The sequence below is a fragment of the Brassica napus genome, chromosome A8 (assembly GCF_020379485.1).
Source record: "Brassica napus cultivar Da-Ae chromosome A8, Da-Ae, whole genome shotgun sequence".
NCBI lineage: Eukaryota > Viridiplantae > Streptophyta > Magnoliopsida > Brassicales > Brassicaceae > Brassica > Brassica napus.
The window spans coordinates 22,705,083-22,724,610 of NC_063441.1; the positions used below are offsets into that span (position 1 = coordinate 22,705,083).

The following is a 19,528-nucleotide window of genomic DNA, read 5'->3' on the forward strand; positions in this document are numbered from 1 at the left end:
TTTTTTAGTATTGAGGAGTTCCAATTTGTTAAGTGTGGATAGATTTTTGACAAAGTAAAGGTTGAGGAGCTGGAGGAAAGACAATAGAGTTTGAGAAAGTGATAGAAGAGAAGAAATAAAGATGATGCAGGAGACCAACAAGAACGTGTGTAACACACATGACAAACTGCTTATTGTTATGTTTATTTTCTTACAAATTGCAATTAGTATAATAATTATTTTGAGGTTAACAACAGAGCATTGGTTTGAGAATACTATTTTACTTGGAATGACAAACAGAGTTCGCTATCTAAAAAGTCCATAGACTTTCCGTAGAGCAAAAGAGAAGGCAGAAAAGTTAATGATCATTTCAAAATTTTGAGTTTACATATTCCTGAGAATTGAATATTTAAGCACCAAACAAGATCAGAAAGATCGTGGAGGCCTGCAATGTTTACCAAACTCTATCAAGAGACAGATTAATATTGGCAAATGGGTAATATCTAATTCTATGTTGACATTTAGCAAAGGAACTTTTCAAAACGCCCTCCAAATATCTATAAAAACCCTGAGACTTTCTCATATTTCTTCATCCCTAAACTTGGCTTAATACTCAACAAAAGAAGAGAAACAACAATGGCGCTCAAGAACTTACTTGCCCTTGTTGTTCTTCTTGCCCTTGTTGGAGTTTCGGTTGCAAAGCCATATGGGAACCCACTTAGGAACCAAAATGGACATAGGAACCCACGGGCCACGGGTGATCTTGACCTTGACTACTACCGCTCCACGTGTCCACAACTGGAATCCATTGTCCGCCGTGTCACATTTCAATACGTCTCTCGCAGGCCAACTCTTGCTGCTGCGCTTCTAAGGATGTATTTCCACGACTGTTTTGTCAGAGTACGTTAATAACTTTGCATGAGTTTATGTTTTACGTGAGGACTCATGTCCTTTATATAGTAATGTTCGCTCCTTCATAATTCACGTGTGGGTACTCATGTACACATTAGGGATGTGATGGTTCCATTCTTCTGAAATCACCAAACAAGGATGCGGAAAGAGACGCTATCCCCAACTTGTCAGTGAGAGGCTACGAAGTGGTCGATGCTGTCAAGTCATCTCTCGAGAGGACTTGGGGTTGTCGTGGTGTTGTCTCTTGCGCTGATATTCTTGCCTTGGTCGCTAGAGACGCTGTTGCAGTGGTAACATGTTGCATTCTAATGATTTTTATCATTCCAAAACCAATTAACATTAGTTTACGTACTAAACTTATTTTGCTCATTGATTTTGGTTTCTTTTCTTTTAGATCGGAGGACCATGGTGGCCTGTTCCATTGGGGAGGAGGGATGGACGCATCTCGAAGCTTTCCGAGGTTAATTTGCCATCTCCTTTTGCTGATGTAAAGACACTAAAGAAGAACTTCATGGACAAGGGTCTTAACAGTAAAGACCTAGTCGTCCTCTCAGGTATTTATATACAAAACATCTGAAGAAAATACCCTAAAATAGTATTAAACACCTATTTTCAACAAATAACACAAAGAAAAGTATATATAAAATAGCACCGATTAAAAAAAAATTTCTATTTTATTATGAGATTTGGGTTTAGCGATTAGAGTTTAGTATTTAGGAAATGGAGATGGAATTAAGATTTAAGAGTTAGTATAAAATGCTATTTTAAGAATTTTTATTATTCAGTGCTGTTTTTAAATCTTACAATACTAAAAGTAAGATATCAAGCCCTCTAAAGACATCCACGTCAGATTAAAAAATTCAACCAATAAAAATGCTTTTGACTGCCATGTCACTACCGTTTTTGTAGACCGAAGAGAAAATGGGCTTTCGTTTGATTTTAAAAGTAGTTAATCATGACCCGTGTGAAGCCTACCTCTCCAAACCTAATATTCTTCGACGTAGAGTCTGGCGTTTCCATTCCCTGCAATCTCCGTTTCTTCTCTGTATTTATCACAACCAGTCTAGATCATTAAGTTCTGTTCTTCAATCCTTTTATAGTGGTAAAACGAAACCAAACATCTGTAGCAACAATGTTCTCACCAAAGTGGAGATGATAAAGCAACTAGTAAACTTTAAAAGTGTTATTTTGGAGATTTTCCCTCTTAGAATTTAATTAAAACATGTTGAATTGAAATATCAAGCTGACTAACATGATTTAATTTATTGAACAGGAGCTCACACCATTGGTGTCTCCTCCTGCGGTCTCATCAACAACCGTATCCATAACTTCACTGGCAAAGGTGACTTTGACCCAGCGATGAACCCTAGCTACGTTAGGACATTGAAGAAGAGGTGCAAGCCAACTGATGTCAGGACCCCAGTGGATATGGACCCAGGCAGTGCCAGGAAGTTTGACTCTCACTACTTCAACATTGTGGCTCAGAAGAAGGGTTTGTTCACATCTGATGCAACACTTCTCGATGACATTGACACCAACCTCTACATTCAGGCGCAGGTCGTGACTCGTGGTGCTTCCTTCGCTAGAGATTTCTCTGACTCAATGGTCAAACTTGGTTTCGTCGAGATTCTTACCGGGAAGCAAGGTGAGATCAGGAGGAGATGTGCTTTCGTTAACTAACTTTGGACCTGACGATTGAAGTTCTAAAATGTTTTCTGCTTATCATGTTCTTTTATTCAAGTCCTTTTTCCACGGAAAATCTTTGTGTGAATTAACAAAATGTGTAATAATGTATTTTTTCCTTTCACGAATGTTATCTACTGAGTATTGTTTGAATAAAAATGTTTATTTGTCTTTGAGTTTCACATTGTTAAGTAATAAAAACAAGCTAACCCAAAAAATGGATAACTAAAATATATTTTTCATTAGAAACTGAATCTGAATCAAAACAGAGCAAACACGTATCTCAAACAATGTCAAAAAATTACACAAACGTGGATTCAACCTTTTATTTATATGGTTGAAGAGATAATAATAATAAGAAGAAAGAGCCCTTGGTTTAAAATGGAAAAATGGATTTTTCTCATGACTGCCTTGACCAATTTAATGGAGGGAAAATGTTGATTTTCAGATTCTGGTTGACTTGGTTCCCACGGCTAAGTTGTCTATTTGCCTGAACTGTTAACAACTTTAAAACAATCCTCCATCTAAGTAAAATCTCGTTTAATATCGTTGTCTTGCATCCTTTTGCCAATTTTTAGAATGAATAGTTGAAGAGTTGTTTGAAATACAATCTCCAGAACTTGAAAGACTACTTGATTTTCAAAAGCAATGAATTTGAATTCAATCAAGGAAACATTTCATTGTTGCTGAGAGAACAAACAAAGAGAGTTCAGAGCTAAAGTTATCCAAAGTTACATAAAAGAAAAAAGGAAAAATTAGAACGAACCATCACAAACGAGAAACCACCTCTTCTAGGCCAGCTTCCTTCTTGGCTTAACAGCGGATCTCTTGTCAACAGATCCAGTGCTCTTGGTTGAACGAGAGACTAAACCACGAAGAGTAGCCAGTATCCCAATACCCATGAAAGGCACATACATCATTAGCAATTTCTCAGATGCCTTCCCCGAACCTATCATCTCTCCCAGGACTGCAGACTAAAAGATCCACATCGAATATATATATCAGAAAATTAACATACAAACAGGCACACAAATACACATACACAGTTGTCAAACCATAAGTCCACAAGAACACAGACTGGATCTCTTTTTTTTTTCCGACCAAACAATTTTATTGATTTAAGTCTGTTAGGACATTGATATACAAGAAAAGACTAGATCTAAAAATGTAGATTATAGCAGAAAAAAAAAAACTATTTGTTTATTTTATTTTTTCAGAAAAGAAAAGACTATTTAGTTCAAGATTAATTCTAGACTCACCATTCACGGTGAGAAAATTAACAAAAGTTCAAAACTTTTTAACTAAAATGCAATTTTGTGTTTTAAAAAAAAAAACACTAAAACGCAGTGTTTTGTCCGGTCCGGTCTAAACCGATCTCACTACTCTACAGATCTGACTAGTAGAGAACACTCCTTGGTCAACGCATTGTCAAAGATCCTCACTAGTGTTCCTCATTGTCAACGAAACAAAGTTCTGAAACTTAACATTCTCAATTTACAGATCAATGCTAAAACAAAATTAACTGTACCATGGAAGTGACGACGGAAGCTCCGTAGAGCAAGCACGTGGTGCCGAACCACGACTTTCCGGCGAGAATCGCGTAGACGTTGGCGATGGAGAGCGGCCACAGGAGTACGAGCTCGTGCCAGATGAGTCCCACGAGGAAATGCGGCTCCTCCGCGAGCAAGTAGTCTCCGAAGTCGGCGATGTAGTTGCGGTTCAGATCGGTGAGAATCGCCGGGTAGATTTGTTTGGGAAGCACCGTCTGCGCGTCGAAGAGCGGCGCGATGAACACCATTAGAGCGAAGTATAAGAAGAGGATCGCGTCGATCAGCTTCCCGAAAGCTCCCATCTTCTTCTTACTTCTCCGATTGAAAGTTTTCTGGTTTGAATCTGAGTGTGAGAGTTCCAGTAAGAGTCGTTGACTTCAACTTATATAAGAAGTGTGGTTTTACTTAACCGAACTAACGAATCGGGGATTTAATTTCGGTTCGGTTTATTTACTTCCGGTTTAGTCAAGTGTTTTTTTTACATAACGATGAGATTATTGGGTTAAGCTTAACCGAACTACAAAACCGGTTTAGTCAAGTGTTTTTCTGGTTTGAATCTGAGAGTTTGAGAGTTCCAATAAGAGTCGTTGACTTTTAAACTAATAAGAAGTGGGTTTACTTTAACATAATAGACTGCAGAATCATAAAGTGTTTTTTACCTTTAAGCCTTTTTTTTCCTTGGAACTTTTTAGCTGAACATGTAAAGCGTCAATCAGCAACATTTTCTTGTTTTCTTATAATGCAAATAAAAATTGATACTTGGAAGCTTTTCAGTCTGAAATATTAACCTCTGATTTCGGGAAATATATAAACTCAGCTATTACAAATTGTTATGAAAATTTTATCTAACCCCCTAAGTACGTAAATGCATTTTTGAAATCTCTCATTGTTTGTGAACTTCCCAGCTCCATTTTGGCTTACTTTTGAGTTTATTGATACTTTTGAATCACCTCCTCGGAGCTTGGTGCTCGTAAACCTCTCTCTCCCTGATCGAGATGGCTCCGTCAGTCATTTGTGGCTTCCCCTTCCCTCGTCAAACAAGAAAAAAGCATATTAAACGTATTGTTGAAAACTTTAACTACATCAAAACACTTTGCATACTCAAGGAAATTTTTGAAAATTAGTTTTAGTGTTAAATTTACAATATTAAAAATATATTAAATATATATGCACTTTTCTCAGATCATAAAAAAAATTCTATGGACAGGATATAAATGTTTGGTTTGCTTCTACATATTGCAATTTACCTTAGACTTTTTTCCAAAATAAAAATTAGTGTAAGTGTTAAATTTACAATACAAAAAACATGTTAAACATACCAACCACTAACCAACCATAGAAATTCTATAGATCGGGTGATATAGTTTGGTTTGTTTTCAATATATTGAAATTTATCACCTAAACCTTTTTTCAAAATGGAAATTAGTATAAGAGTGAAATTTACAATATGAATAACATATTAAACATATATAAATCTCTAACGGACCACAAAAATTTTTATGGACATGATTGTGCAAAACATATCTATATATATTAGTTTTAAATTTTGAAATTTAAAATAAATAAAAAATGAAAGAAAAACAGTTTTAGTAAAAAAAGAAAAAAAAACTTACCTGATCCAACGTCATCTTTGACATGAAACGAGATGCTTTCCTCATATCAAATCTTGTGGATAAGGCTCGGAGATGAATGGAAAGGATCCTCTCAATAAACATTCCACAGAGCTTTGCTCGAGACGGTGCTCGTAAACCTTTCCATGATCGAGATGACTTCGTCATTTGGCTTGCCCTTCAGCGGTCCCCACTCTGGTAATAATCTCTGTCACAGCCAGAAAATCCTCCAGAAGAACACAATAAGTGCCATGAAGCAAGTAATGCAACATATAAATTTCCCATAACAGAATATTTTTTTTCTAAAAAAAAAGCTTTGCTAGAGAAGAAACATGAATTTTATAAAGAAATTCAAGGGGGGAAATTTTGATGAGTGTGGAGTGAAGTAAGAGTGAGTATTTTTTGATGAGTGTGGAGTGAAGTAAGAGTGAGTATTTATAGAAGAAGTGTTGACCTAAAAGGAAAAAGATCCGTTGCGTAATTAACTTTTTTGCAGTTAATGCTACAAAAAAGGAAAAAGGAAATTTGTCACAAAAGTAATAAGTTTTCTTACGGTGTAACGGTCATATTTGTTGGGACTCGGTAATAATCTACCATGCATGCGACTTGTGAGTGACAAGTGACAACTGAATTTTGCTTTTGTCAAATAAGAAAAGAAGAAAAATTAATCACAACGGTAAAAACATTACTTTACCATTTCAAAAATACTAAATTTTCTTACGGTGTAACGGTCATATTTGTTGGGACTCGGTAATAATCCATCATGCATGTGACTTGTGAGTGACAAGTGTGAACTGAATTTTGCTTTTGTCAAATAAGAAAAGAAGAAAAATTAATCACAACGGTAAAAAAATTACTTTACCATTTCAAAAGTCATATTGTCTCTTTTCTTAAACGTCTGAATTGATACAAATAATGGGGAAGACATAAACCTCAAATGAGTGACAAAAACCTTAGACAACGAAGGATAGCTGGAAATGAGTACTACAACATTCTAAATAATGATCAAAAGTCGCCTCCAGTATTGTCTCGTTGCATCCGAGCGTATAAATCCTTAATGCGTAATAATATATTTATCAAGGTAAAAATGGTGTTTGAGTGACTAAAACTAGCCCTTGACAAAAAACCGGAACCGAAAAACCGAACCAGAACCGAACCGAACCAAATTAATCAAAACCAAAACCAAAACCGGACCGAAATTTTCAAATATCCGAATGGTTCCTATATTTCTATATCTGAACAACCGAACCGAAATTAGAACTGAACCGAAAACCAAGTGAATATATGAATATCCGAAAAACAAATTTCAGCTTTCTAATATAAGTCATTAACCCCACTCAAACCCAAATTAGATACGAAGAATGAGAATATTATTACCATCAGATCATGTTATCTTTTATGTTCTCTTTTATATTATATATATATATATATATGAATTAAAATAGAGTACATACTTATAAAACTAGCAGTTTAATGACTCAACTTGTGGTTGGATTGACATTTAACCACTAGACCATTTAGATTAACATGTTAACTGATATATGTTGTATACATATACTTGATTCATATATTAAACGGATATCCAAAACCGAACCGAAACCGCAAATGTGCAGGGCTAACTAAAACTGGTGTTACCAAAGTTATTGACAACACAACACAAAATGGGTCCATAAGGATAATGGGCCCATATTCGGGTTAACTAGATAGTGGGCATTAACTAGTAAGCTAATGGGCCGTTTGAGTAAAAATTTCAATGATGATTAAAAAATAATACAGAGGAGGACGCTGGGTTAAAAAATGGTAATTAAACCGAACATTTATTTCCGAAAAGTAGAACACTTTGGCTCTTAGAGAGAGTAGGCTTATAGAGCTTAACAATGTCTAAAACCAAGTACGATCGTCAACTCAGGATATGGGGAGAGGTAGGGCAAGGTGCGTTGGAAGAAGCGAGCATCTGTTTGCTCAATTGTGGCCCCACTGGATCAGAGGCGTTGAAGAATCTCGTCCTTGGTGGAGTTGGGAGCATCACCATCGTTGATGGATCTAAAGTCCAGCTTGGTGACCTTGGCAACAACTTCATGGGTATTCATTCATTCATTCCTGCACACTTATTATTATTAGCTTCTGTTGGAATTGAGTTTGTATATTCTTTTTGGGCATGTGAAAGTGGATGAGAGAAGTGTTGGTCAGTCAAAAGCTAAGTCTACTTGTGCGTTTCTTCAAGAGCTTAACGATTCTGTTAAAGCCAAGTTTATTGAGGAGAGTCCTGATACGTTGATTGTGACAAACCCTTCTTTCTTCTCTCAGTTCACTCTCGTTATAGCCACTCAGGTATATATATATATATATATATATATATATGATTAGGTTGATACTTGTAAAGTTGGGTGTTTTTTTTTATTTGAAGTACTTCACAAGACAGAGTCTTTTCCAGTTGATAGTTTTTGTTTCCCCTTGATGCTCTCAGATTCTCTTATAGACCTTTCCCTAGTGCTTTATTGGTCCTTGTTTGTGTTGCCATGTAGCTGGTGGAAGATTCAATGGTGAACCTTGATAGAATCTGTAGAGAAGCAGACGTCAAGGTGGTTTTTGTTCGTTCTTACGGTCTTGCTGGGCTTGTTCGTGTGTCAATAAAGGTAATATCTTTCTTGGTCCAGTTTTGTCTGAAAACTAAGGAATCACTGTCTTGTTTTGGAGTGTTGCCAATTGGAATATGCTATAAGTTGTCTTTCATTTTCTTGTTTGTCAGGAGCACACTATAATTGACTCAAAGCCTGATCATTTTCTTGATGACCTTCGCTTGAATAATCCATGGCCTGAGCTCAATAGGTACTCTACTCTCTATTCCTCGCTAATCATTTTGTTTTGGTATCCTTTAACCTTCTGGTTATTCATTGAACTCTGCAGTTTTGTGGAGACCATTGATCTGAATGTATCAGACCATGTAGCGCATAAGCACATACCTTACGTTGTCATTCTTGTGAAGATGGCTGATGAATGGACTAAATCCCACAATGGCAATCTTCCCTCCACCAGGGAAGAGAAAAAAGAGTTTAAGGTTTACTTCTTTTCTTTAGCTAGCTTGCTTCCTTGTTCTTATTTAATCTTTATCCTTAAAATCTTAGGATTTTGTTAAGTCGAAGATGATATCTATGGATGAGGATAACTACAAGGAAGCCATCGAAGCTGCTTTCAAAGTTTTTGCTCCTCGAGGAATCAGTAAGTTGATATCTCGTGTGGTGTGGTAACTCGTCATGATAGTTGATAACTAAACCTGGTCTCTGTTCCAGGCTCAGAGATTCAACAAATTTGCAATGATACTTGTGCTGAACCGAGTTCAAACTCCTCAGATTTTTGGGTGATGGTAGCGGCTCTCAAGGTTTGCTAAACCCATATTTTTCATGTTCATTTTGATTTGTTCATAAGTACTCATCCATCTCCACCTTGCAGGAGTTTGTCTCAAACGAAGGTGATGGAGAGGCACCCCTTGAAGGCTCCATACCTGATATGACCTCTTCAACAGAGTTAGTAAAACTGCCTCCATGACATTGAATTTCAAACTCAAATCTGTTTTCCAGAGTGCTAAATTGTTTCTTTTTTGCAGACACTATATCAATTTGCAGAAAATCTATCTAGCGAAAGCCGAGGCTGATTTTCTTGTCATGGAGAAACGAGTTAAAAACATTTTGAAGAAAATCGGTCGAGACCCAAGCAGCATCTCAAAAACAACAATCAAGAGCTTCTGTAAGAATGCAAGAAAACTTAAAGTGAGAATACTAAACTTCCTAACAAATATAATATGTTAATGGTTACATATTGCTTGTTAACTTTTGCTTTTGAAGCAATATCATAAACATGTATTTTGACTAATATATAAACTGCAAAATGTGCTTTGTAGGTATGCAGATATCGTAAGGTAGAGGACGAGTTCAGCAATCCTTCTGTAACCGAAATTCAAAAGTGTTTAGCGGACGAGGATTACAGGTGCGAATGTCTTCAGGGTGTCTTGTTTCATATGAACACAAAATAGTTTCTGATTTTAGTCCAAATCTTTTTGCTAATATTGTTTTATTGTTGCAGTGGTGCGATGGGGTTTTATGTCCTTCTTAGAGCTGTGGACAGATTTACTGCCAACTATAACAAGTTTCCTGGCCAGTTTGATGGGTAAGAAACTCAAATAAGCTTCTGAAAAAATGGGTCCTTGTTTGGCTATTAATATGCAAAATCTATTTTTGGTAGAGGAATGGATGAGGACATTTCTCGGTTAAAAACTACTGCATTGAGTCTTCTTGGCGACTTGGGCTGTAACGGCTCAGTACTGCCTGATGACCTTATCAATGAGATGTGTCGCTTTGGTGCTTCAGAGCTTCATGTGGTTGCTGCCTTTGTTGGAGGAATCGCATCTCAAGAAGTCATCAAGGTTCATACCTCCTTCTTATTGCTCTGAACTAAACCATTTAAATTCACTAGCTTTAAAAGATGATTAAACTTGTTGCTGTGTGTGTGTCTCTCTCTCTATGTGTTTGCAGCTTGTCACAAAACAGTTTGTGCCGATGTTGGGGACTTACATCTTCAATGGCATTGATCACAAGTCTCAGTTGTTGACACTGTAGAAGATCTCTCCTTAGACATTGGTGTCTTGAAACAGATAATAGATTAGCTTTATAATGTATTTTTGTATTATCTTTCACTGAATTTTAAAAGAATCTTTTCGCGGGTGTATCGAGACACGAACTGTTCAAGGATATTGATTTAGCCGGGACAAAATTGTGCCCTGAGTGTTTTAGCTTTTATATCAATGGTCGCATGATCGTATATTGATGGTCCGTGTTATAGCCGCATTAACCAAGTATGTGATTGTTGAAAACTTCAGTTTATGTGATTGTTGAAAACTTCAGTTTACTACTTACTTAGCGTTTATATCCATGAATTAGTATGTTTTATAAGCTCATGCTTAGTGATGTACTTGCCTCATAGAGACCAACTGATAATTGCATGGCAACTATCAGTAAAACATGATTCTCATCTTCTCCCTTGAGTTTAGTATTTCTTTCGTTGGAAGCTTCATCAGACTACTTACTATGTTCCATGAAACAGAGCTCCTAGCCTCTTACTCTTTTCATTTGGGATCTCTCTTGAAGGTGAAGGTATGGTTTTGAGCACGTGTGAGTATTACAGAGAAGCTGCGATTCTGTCTCCTACTCATTGGACCGAGTAAATCAGTTAGGAAGCCCAATGTAGAGGAAACTCTCAGGCGTCTCCTTGTCTTCTTGAAGCCTGAGGCTTTCCAAGGAGGTATTAAGGCTATCAACGAGAGGACCCTCTCGGTTCTTGATGATTCAGGGTCTGGAAGAGCATGTTCTACGCAGTGATTGCGCCTTTATGCGGTGGACATTCAGATAAACGGAAGAGAGTTGCTTTCGAGGCGCTTATATGGAGACCGGTGAACGAAGGAAGCTCTTAGATTATCATATGTTAGTTTATGATACAAACATGCATTAAAATTTTTTTTTAATATTTTTTCAATTTTCTTCAAAATTTATGTGTTAACACCCTTACAAAATATAACTTTATTGAATCTTATAATCTTTATTGTTATTTTAAAATTTCTAACCACATTATACATTTATATTAATGTATTCTAAACTCTATTTCGTGGTATATGGGTATCGTTATATTTTTTTTATCAATTAATTTAGTAAAATTTCATATGCACCTTAAATTAGTTGACAAACAACAATAAAATCGTTATTCTAGGAAAACGGAGACAACAAAGATTCCAAACTTCTCTGACCATCATCATATGTTAGTTCATAATTCAACTATGCATTAAGAAAATATTTTCACATTTTTTCAAATTATCTCAAAATCTATGAGTTAACCCCCTACAAAATATTCAGTTTTTCGGTAAATAATTAATATACTTAAGCCTATAATCTTTAGTGTTATTTTAAAATTTCTAGCCAAATTATACATTTGTATTAATGTATTCTAAACTCTATTTCATTGTACATGAGCATCATTATATTTTTTTATCAATTAATTTTGTAAAACTTCATATGCTCCCTAAATTAGTTGACAAACCACAATAAAATCGTTATTCTAGAGAAACGGAGACAACAAAGGTTTCAAACCTCTCTGACCATCATCATACGTTAGTTCAAGATACAACTATGCATTAAAAAAATATTATCATATTTTTTTATTTTTTTCTCAAAATTTATGTATTAACCCCTATAAAAATATTTGGTTTTTTGGTAAATAGTTAATATACTGAAGCCTATAATCTCTAGTGTTATTTTAAAATTTCTAATCACATTATACATTTGTATTAATGAATTCTAAACTTTTTTTCTCGGTACATGAACATTAAATTATACTTGAGCTTTACCACACGTCCAATATCTTTCTTTGTTATTCTGTGAACTAGAGATTTTTTCCGCGCTTCGCGCGGATTATGTCTTATAAATTTATTTTATTTATAATATTATTTGTTAATTTTTTTCTTTTATATTAACTTCTTGTTTTTCCAATGTTAGTTTTTCTTAATTTAAATTTATATGTTAATAATTTTTCATTTTTTTGTTGTAGATGGAGAATTATATTTTTTATTGATGGTTTTTTGTATGTGATAGTGACATAAACTTTTTGAAATTTAAAAATAATATTATATATAGTACGATTAACACATTAAAGAAGAGAAACATATTCAGACACATTTTACACAGGTTTTATATGCATAATTTTAAACATTATATATGTATATATTATAAGTTTGAAACATGTAAATGCTTTCTAAAGCTAAATACTTGTTCTGAGTTTACATAACTTATCGAAAGTTTTATCTCTTTTTAAATTCAAATCACAGAAAAAATATAAAAAAGTCAGTATAGATAGGTTTTTTGGGCTTTTAAATCAACACTGAAAAATTACATGAATCAGATAACAACAGTTTTGTAAACAACTGGATAAAATTTGGCCGAGCCAAAGATTTTCACACAATATGTTCTTTCTTCTTCAAATTGCGAAGAGCCTATAGGCACAAGAAAAAAATCATAATTTTTGTTTTCACTTATATAACATTTTTTCTCCTTTACACACGAAGTTTATTACACTGCTATAAGCAATGTAGAACTCTATTCATATAAGATTCACATCTATGCATTTTGACAAAGAAGAATTTCAGCCATCTTTAGTTTCAGAATGTACCAACTTCAGTCATATACACTATATTTTCTCTATGATTCAAAACTTATAATTTTAATATATGTGCAGATTTCCATGTGAAAAGGCACGCACGCCATCTATCATTCAACCTATTACTTTTTCCAAAGTAAACACTATAATCCTCGTTTGGTTAGCTCCACAAACTAATTTCTTTGGATCAGTTTATCAAAAAATATGGATACTAATGTCATAAAAGAATATAAACACTATCAACAATACATATTGGCACAAGAATATTTGGTTCAAGGAACATATTCCACGTAATGCGCTTATATCATGGCTGGCTTTGCGGAGAAGACTGCCAACCAAGGATCGCTTGAGGCGTTAGGGATTAAATGTCTCAGGAACGTGCGCCCTTTGTAATCTGGAAATAGAGACTCACCATCATCTCTTCTTTGAGTGCTCTTTCTCTCGCTTGATATGGGAGCCTTTTGCTGCTGAAGTTTGGATTTCTCCTCCGGCTGATCTACACTCTGTTGCAGCCTAGATCAATCAACCTCGCGTCAACGTAGATGCACATGCTACTCCAGTCATCAAGCTCTACTTTCAGTCATGTCTCCTCACCTTCATCAGTCATCCTTGCCTCTTTCGACCGTATGATGCGTGACCGTCTCCTCTCTTACCCGGTAAGTTCTTCTTTCTCATCTTCTCTACTACTTTTTATATTTCTTGTATAAGACTTCCTTAAGGCTTTTTTTACCTTGAGTTGTTGTTGGTTGTTTTTGTTTCCTTGCTGTAATAAGTTGTTTAAAAACAACAGTGTAACCTTTTAGAAAATAATAATCTTAACATCTTACCAAAAAAAAAACAACAAATATTGACTTATTTATGTGAATATATATTTTATTTTAAATCATTATAGTGGACGAATAAAACACCATAATTTGTACAACAAATTTTCTTAGATTCACCTCATCATACTCACCATTTTACCATTTTAATTACATAATTTTACATGAGCTTCTTCATCCTTCCCGGTTATTTTCTCTTTATTTATAACTACAATATAATGTTATAAATTATATATATTATAAATTAATAATTTATTTACCCTTAAAGTCTAACTATTAAAATATAACATAATTCAATATAGATATATGATTCTATTAATAAATTAGCAGTTACAAATTTGAAATTTCTAGAAATATCAAAAGTTGTATGTTAGTTAATTATTTTCTAAATGATATTTATTTTTAATTCTTTTTAGATGAGAATATTTTGGCTGAGGTGGATAGTGTAAAAAGCCTTGAATTTAGTCCCTTTTATATAGTAGGATCCTAATCTACGATATAAAGATATATATAAATATGCGATTATGCATTTGTGCTTATACAATTTTTATAATAAATTTGGAAGTGGGTATGATTGGTGATTTTAGTTGGGAAATAGTAACACATTAAATGTGTATAGTAAGGTTTAGACAATGTACTTACGAATGCATGTGAGCCAAATTTATTTTCTCTCAAGAATTCAACCGTTGACTCTCAGTCTCTCATTGCTTTGTTCTTAAATTTAATTTGCCATGCCCGTATACAGGTATCTTGGGTGTAATATTTCCATCACCCACGAGAAATGCTAATGAAAACAAACCACTGTTAAAAAGAAACTAAAAAGCAGAATTTAAAAGTTTAAACCATGAAAAGTTAGTACTCCCTCCGTTTGTCAATTTGATATTTTTAGTACAGTGACGGAAATATATGTAAATTGTTATTAATTATATTTCTATGATCAATAATATTAGAAAAATAAAATTATTTATAAAATCAATGCAATTTTCAATTAATTTTCAGGTGAAAGTAAATATAATTTGTATTGATATTGTAAAGTGATATTTTTTGTAACAAAAAAATTAAAATGACACATATTATGAAACAGATGGAGAGAAAGTATTAATTATCGCATTTTAAACCTAGTTCAAATTATTTTCATGGTAAAGCTTTAGCAAAAGTCGAATATTCAACTTTCAAGTGTCAAGTAGCACAATAGTTATTGGTAAAACCTGGTGTAATCATTAATGGTGATTTACGGATGTGATTGTTTGAAATGTCAACGAAGCTTTGGATGATTAAGGATTGTATTTAATGACCAAACTAGAGATCGAAAGCTAGTGAGAGAGTCTGAACTAAGTATAGATCTATATTGACTTTGAAGAAAACAAAAATTTCATTAAATGTGTTCCCGCCAATGGCCCAACGGCCCCGAACGCGTAGAACGTAACATGCATGGGGATCCATATTAATGGCTTCTTCATCCCACTTGCTTATTATTTTTCCCAACTCTGATGATTCATTATCCACTATATAAGGCAGCTAGTTCTTGAGGCTGAGACACCCCAAGAAAAACAAGACAAGAGAAACTATCATTTCTCTAGAGATGAAGCTCAAGAGTGTTACATGTTTAATTCTTTCTTTAATTTTCCTACATTTGGGTGTGGAATGTGTTCTTGGGGATGGATCTGTGGTCGATCCTGCGAGGTATAGGGGCGATGATTGTAGGTGGGGCCGCAGGTGTGGTGGACGTGGGCGGTTTGGACGTGGTGGGGGTCTAGGGGGTGGAGGTGGTGGAGGTTTTGGAGGAGGTGGAGGTAGAGGGGGTGGTGGTGGTATTGGCGGTGGTGCAGGACACGGTGGAGGCTTTGGAGCCGGAGGTGGAGTTGGTGGCGGAGCGGGAGGAGGAATTGGTGGTGGAGGTGGAGCTGGAGGCGGCGGAGGAGGAGGTATTGGTGGTGGTTCAGGTCATGGTGGAGGATTTGGAGCGGGAGGAGGAGCTGGTGGGGGAATTGGTGGTGGAGGTGGAGCTGGTGGCGGTGGAGGAGGAGGTATCGGTGGTGGCTCAGGTCATGGTGGAGGATTTGGAGCTGGAGGAGGAGTAGGTGGTGGAACCGGTGGAGGAGTCGGTGGTGGAGGTGGAGCTGGTGGCGGTGGAGGCGGTGGTGTTGGTGGAGGATCCGGACACGGTGGAGGATTTGGAGCTGGAGGAGGAGTTGGTGGTGGCGGAGGACTTGGTGGAGGAGGTGGAGGAGGTGGAGGCGGTGGTGGTGGTGGAGGGGGTGGTGCTGGTGGTGGATCAGGTCACGGTGGTGGTTTTGGAGCTGGAGGAGGAGTTGGGGGTGGAGCCGGAGGAGGTGTTGGGGGAGGCGGTGGATTTGGTGGTGGTGGAGGAGGCGGTGTGGGGGGTGGATCTGGACATGGTGGTGGATTTGGTGCTGGAGGGGGCGTTGGACACGGTGGTGGTGCTGGTGGTGGCGCGGGTGGAGGTCATGGGATAGGACACGGTGGAGGAGGAGGGTTTGGGATTGGAATAGGAATAGGTGTTGGGGTTGGTGGAGGCTCCGGCAAAGGTTCTGGAAGTGGAAGTGGAAGTGGTGGTGGTGGCCACCGTTAATCAAGGCACTTATTGACAATCTCACGTTTTAGTACTACTACGTACTTGTGATTCTACTCTTGTCATATGCTTAAAAGCAGAAAAATTTATGATTTACATCATTGTTCATTTCAGGATGTGTGTTTTTCGATTTTTGTGTAAGAATGTTTTGGGAAATTCCAATAAGAAAATATTGAATACGGATTAATCTTAATTCTTGATTTTTCAAACCGGAACAAATCCAACAGTTTCCACAATTTATTTCTCTTCGTGGACTTTCAAATGAATTGACTCGTTTCACATGCACATGTTACGTACGTATACCCCATCGACTTCAATTTTGAGGTCCTATCGTCAGATATTTCTCTACCAAACCAACACAATACGGAATCTAGCTTTTATAGATATTCACTACCTTCACTTAATTTTTTCAAAATTTGCATAAACTAGTGTTATAAATAACGTTAATGTGGAAAATCAGACGTCATGATCAACATGTCTAAACCTCATAAGGTTTACCTACTATAAACTTTCCTTGTACAACACTCATGATACGCTGTTATAAAGTTTTGAGTTCATAAATGAAATCTCTAGCCCGACCCTTGTCTTCAATGACATATAGAAATAAAAACCAGAAGCAAACACCCCACAGGGTGTTAACGTCAAGATAGTCTTTCTCTAAGATCATCATTAACCCTAAAGTTGTTTAAGTGGGGTGCTTAAAAAACTTTTTAATTTTTTTTGTTTGAAAAAAAAGAAAAAAATAAGCGCTTCTTCTTCTTCTTCTTCTTCTTCTTCTTAGTTAAAAAATTGCTAAGCACCCCTTGAGCAACCAAGGTTAATGCTGCTCTAAAATTCTTTTGCTATAGCATGCTTCAACCGCTCGTCTTTTTTCCCTCCTCAATCCTCATGGACATTATTAATCCAATAACCGGTAAAGCCTATAATTTTCATTCGAATTTTCTTAATTTTTCAAGGCTAAAAAGCCCACGAACATTATGGGCCCTTATTCTGCCTCTGTCATCATGGGCCACAAGATAGTAATTCACCTAAAGGTTGTTGTCTTCACGTTATAGAACAAAACTTGGGTTCACCCCCTGTGGTGAACTCTCTAATTCACCTCAATCTTCTATACCAATTAAAGTGCCACATAAGATTAGTAGAAAAAGGAAATAAAATTAAAAAAAAATAAAAGGAAAATAAGTGAAAAAAAAGTAAAAGACGTCGCCGTTAACAATGGACGAGAACGTGATCTTTGATTTATCTGTTAGGTCTTGAGTTTCACATCCACGATTATAGCCGATTTTGTCACCAAAGAATTTGTATCTGTATGTTGAGCTATTCTCTTTTATCCTTTTTCAAGTTAAGAACATTCGTATTGCTAATTGATATCGATATTGATTTTCTGTTTGAGTTGGTATCGGCATCCGGTAATATTGATTCCTTCCTCTTTTTCGTGGAATCATTAACAAGTTATTATATTTGTATTGTTAATTGGTATCAATATCTTATCATCATTCTCCACTCTTAAACATGAAATAAACAGATTAAGGAATGAATAACATGAATATAGGCATTAACTTTTATGCTACAAAAAAAAAATAATGGGTACATAATGGGATCACTTTGACGTGCAAAGGGATGAGTATGCTCACTGCTAATGTTATATTAAGATCACATTGCAGTTATATTAAAACCTATCAGAAGATTCAGAAGCTCACATATGTCGCTGTATGCATTGCATTGATTTCCCTTCTCTAAAGCCTCGTAAGAATACAACATTACATGCTTTTTAATTTTCAAATGCTTTGCGAACAACTTGAAAGCAGAACGATGCTGAGTCAGTGAATGCAAACCCCTACAGATATCAAAGGAACATTAGCCTAAACAACATTGTATTCAATCAAAAAATAACAGATACAAGAAAAAAATTCACAAAAATACCTTAAAAGTTCCAAAGATCTCAGAGAAGAGGAGATCATAACGAGAACATATGGGTTTCCAGGATCAACTCTCCCTTCAATAGCCTCTCCTTCACAAAGTCTCTCTCCAAGAAGAACCAAAACACATCTTTATATGCTCTCCCAAGTTGCTCGCATTCTGTTCCAAATCTCGAGACAACTCAGCTATACACTTATCTGCAATCACCAAGAGAATAAGAACATACATAAGCAATGTCCATAACATTATATGAGAAGTGTGTATAGAGACAGAGCTATGATAGCATATACCTTAACACCAATGGCGGAGTCAAGCTGCTTTAAGAAGAAGCTTAGCTTTACAGAAGCCGATGCAGATTTTGTTTATCGCCGTCACTCTCACTATTGTGGTCGTTTCTTTCAGCAGTGTTGTCAAAGGTGAGAGCTTTTGACTTCTTAGTCTTCTTCTTCTTTAAGTCGTTTCCTTGGACTAAGTGATTGTTTCCCAAAAAGAAAATGAGAGGATGTAGTATTCCTCCCTCGAGCTTGCAAGTATGAATCCCATACCATCATCTTCTTCATCTCTAGCGACTCTGCTTTTACAGACACAAACTACTCTTTCTATCTCATAAGGCAACATGGCTTGATTTGGTTTTGAGAAGGTAAAGTCGAAATTGGATTTGAAAGCATAGAATTGAAGACTCAAACTTGACAAACATTAGTTTCATATTTTTTCTGTGAGGGATGAAGAAGAAGGAGCCGATGGAGATCACGTTCTCGTCCATTGTTAACGGCGACGTCTTTTACTTTTTTTTCACCTATTTTCCTTTTATTTTTTTTATTTTATTTCCTTTTTCTACTAATCTTATGTGGCACTTTAATTGATATAGAAAATTAAGGTGAATTAGAGAGTTCACCACAGGGGGTGAACCCAAGTTTTGTTCCACGTTATAGGGCCTTAGTATGCCTAAATCTCTGGGATTTGTACAAGGATTATTAGTCTTAATCTCACATACCACCATGCACTGATGAATATTCTTCACTTGTAACTTGTAAGTAAAAAGATTTCCAAGTTAAGGAAAAATCTTTATATAAAGACTTAACAGGCAAAAATATAGCTATTGCTATACGATACGGTGCTATCTTAAAATCTATTTTGTTAAATTTGCATTTTAATGATACCAAAAAAAAATCTATTCTATTAAAACAGCAGCATGACCAATTGATAAAATGTTGTGTCCAATTTAAAAATATAACTGCAATGAATTGATTAAATAGAGTATAT

General features: G+C 35.8%; 5 protein-coding genes and 1 pseudogene across 6 annotated transcripts; 3 read left to right on the forward strand and 3 right to left on the reverse strand.

The window, feature by feature from the left end:
- Window positions 1-561: 561 nt before the first annotated feature.
- On the forward strand, window positions 562-2,748 carry LOC111214600 (peroxidase 1-like). The gene is made up of 4 exons (XM_048738340.1): window positions 562-879; window positions 990-1,181; window positions 1,286-1,445; window positions 2,165-2,748. The coding sequence occupies exons 1-4, from the start codon at window positions 616-618 to the stop codon at window positions 2,569-2,571; spliced, it is 1,023 nt and encodes a 340-aa protein (XP_048594297.1). The 5' UTR covers window positions 562-615; the 3' UTR covers window positions 2,572-2,748.
- Window positions 2,749-3,191: 443 nt separating this feature from the next.
- Window positions 3,192-4,478, reverse strand: LOC125577208 (sigma intracellular receptor 2-like). Its single transcript, XM_048738341.1, has 2 exons — window positions 4,103-4,478; window positions 3,192-3,548 (listed from the first exon to the last, which is right to left on the reverse strand). The coding sequence occupies exons 1-2, from the start codon at window positions 4,424-4,426 to the stop codon at window positions 3,366-3,368; spliced, it is 507 nt and encodes a 168-aa protein (XP_048594298.1). The 5' UTR covers window positions 4,427-4,478; the 3' UTR covers window positions 3,192-3,365.
- Window positions 4,479-7,564: 3,086 nt separating this feature from the next.
- LOC125577209 (NEDD8-activating enzyme E1 regulatory subunit AXR1-like) lies at window positions 7,565-10,527 on the forward strand. Of its 2 annotated transcripts, XM_048738343.1 has the most exons (14): window positions 7,573-7,816; window positions 7,902-7,943; window positions 8,042-8,065; window positions 8,260-8,370; window positions 8,484-8,563; window positions 8,642-8,792; window positions 8,860-8,953; window positions 9,025-9,113; window positions 9,185-9,258; window positions 9,339-9,501; window positions 9,633-9,718; window positions 9,815-9,898; window positions 9,974-10,154; window positions 10,264-10,527. In XM_048738343.1, the coding sequence occupies exons 1-14, from the start codon at window positions 7,772-7,774 to the stop codon at window positions 10,345-10,347; spliced, it is 1,308 nt and encodes a 435-aa protein (XP_048594300.1). In that variant the 5' UTR covers window positions 7,573-7,771; the 3' UTR covers window positions 10,348-10,527. The 2 variants fall into 2 exon arrangements, with proteins under 2 accessions (XP_048594299.1, XP_048594300.1); XM_048738342.1 differs by having other exon boundaries at window positions 7,565-7,816; window positions 7,902-8,065.
- Window positions 10,528-14,854: 4,327 nt separating this feature from the next.
- LOC125576977 lies at window positions 14,855-15,324 on the reverse strand. Its single transcript, XM_048737545.1, has 2 exons — window positions 15,305-15,324; window positions 14,855-15,220 (listed from the first exon to the last, which is right to left on the reverse strand). The coding sequence occupies exons 1-2, from the start codon at window positions 15,322-15,324 to the stop codon at window positions 15,052-15,054; spliced, it is 189 nt and encodes a 62-aa protein (XP_048593502.1). The 3' UTR covers window positions 14,855-15,051.
- Window positions 15,181-16,532, forward strand: LOC111213865 (glycine-rich cell wall structural protein 1-like). The gene has a single exon (XM_022715701.2). The coding sequence runs from the start codon at window positions 15,335-15,337 to the stop codon at window positions 16,343-16,345; it is 1,011 nt and encodes a 336-aa protein (XP_022571422.2). The 5' UTR covers window positions 15,181-15,334; the 3' UTR covers window positions 16,346-16,532.
- A 1,331-nt stretch (window positions 16,533-17,863) lies between these two features.
- Window positions 17,864-18,809, reverse strand: LOC111206885 (annotated as a pseudogene).
- Window positions 18,810-19,528: the final 719 nt, after the last annotated feature.

Excerpts from the sequence above, each read along its gene's own strand:
- LOC111214600 (XM_048738340.1), top strand. The coding sequence starts at position 616 with ATGGCGCTCAAGAACTTACTTGCCCTTGTTGTTCTTCTTGCCCTTGTT. Across the intron at positions 880-989 it reads TCCACGACTGTTTTGTCAGA|GGATGTGATGGTTCCATTCT; the intron begins GTACGTTAATAA and ends TGTACACATTAG. Across the intron at positions 1,182-1,285 it reads CTAGAGACGCTGTTGCAGTG|ATCGGAGGACCATGGTGGCC; the intron begins GTAACATGTTGC and ends CTTTTCTTTTAG.
- LOC111213865 (XM_022715701.2), top strand. The coding sequence starts at position 15,335 with ATGAAGCTCAAGAGTGTTACATGTTTAATTCTTTCTTTAATTTTCCTA.
- LOC125576977 (XM_048737545.1), bottom strand. The coding sequence starts at position 15,324 with ATGATAGTTTCTCTTGTCTT. Across the intron at positions 15,221-15,304 it reads ATGATAGTTTCTCTTGTCTT|CAAGTGGGATGAAGAAGCCA; the intron begins GTTTTTCTTGGG and ends AAAAATAATAAG.
- LOC125577208 (XM_048738341.1), bottom strand. The coding sequence starts at position 4,426 with ATGGGAGCTTTCGGGAAGCTGATCGACGCGATCCTCTTCTTATACTTC. Across the intron at positions 3,549-4,102 it reads CTTCCGTCGTCACTTCCATG|TCTGCAGTCCTGGGAGAGAT; the intron begins GTACAGTTAATT and ends TGGATCTTTTAG.
- LOC125577209 (XM_048738342.1), top strand. The coding sequence starts at position 7,612 with ATGTCTAAAACCAAGTACGATCGTCAACTCAGGATATGGGGAGAGGTA. Across the intron at positions 9,114-9,184 it reads TGATGGTAGCGGCTCTCAAG|GAGTTTGTCTCAAACGAAGG; the intron begins GTTTGCTAAACC and ends TCCACCTTGCAG. Across the intron at positions 10,155-10,263 it reads CATCTCAAGAAGTCATCAAG|CTTGTCACAAAACAGTTTGT; the intron begins GTTCATACCTCC and ends ATGTGTTTGCAG.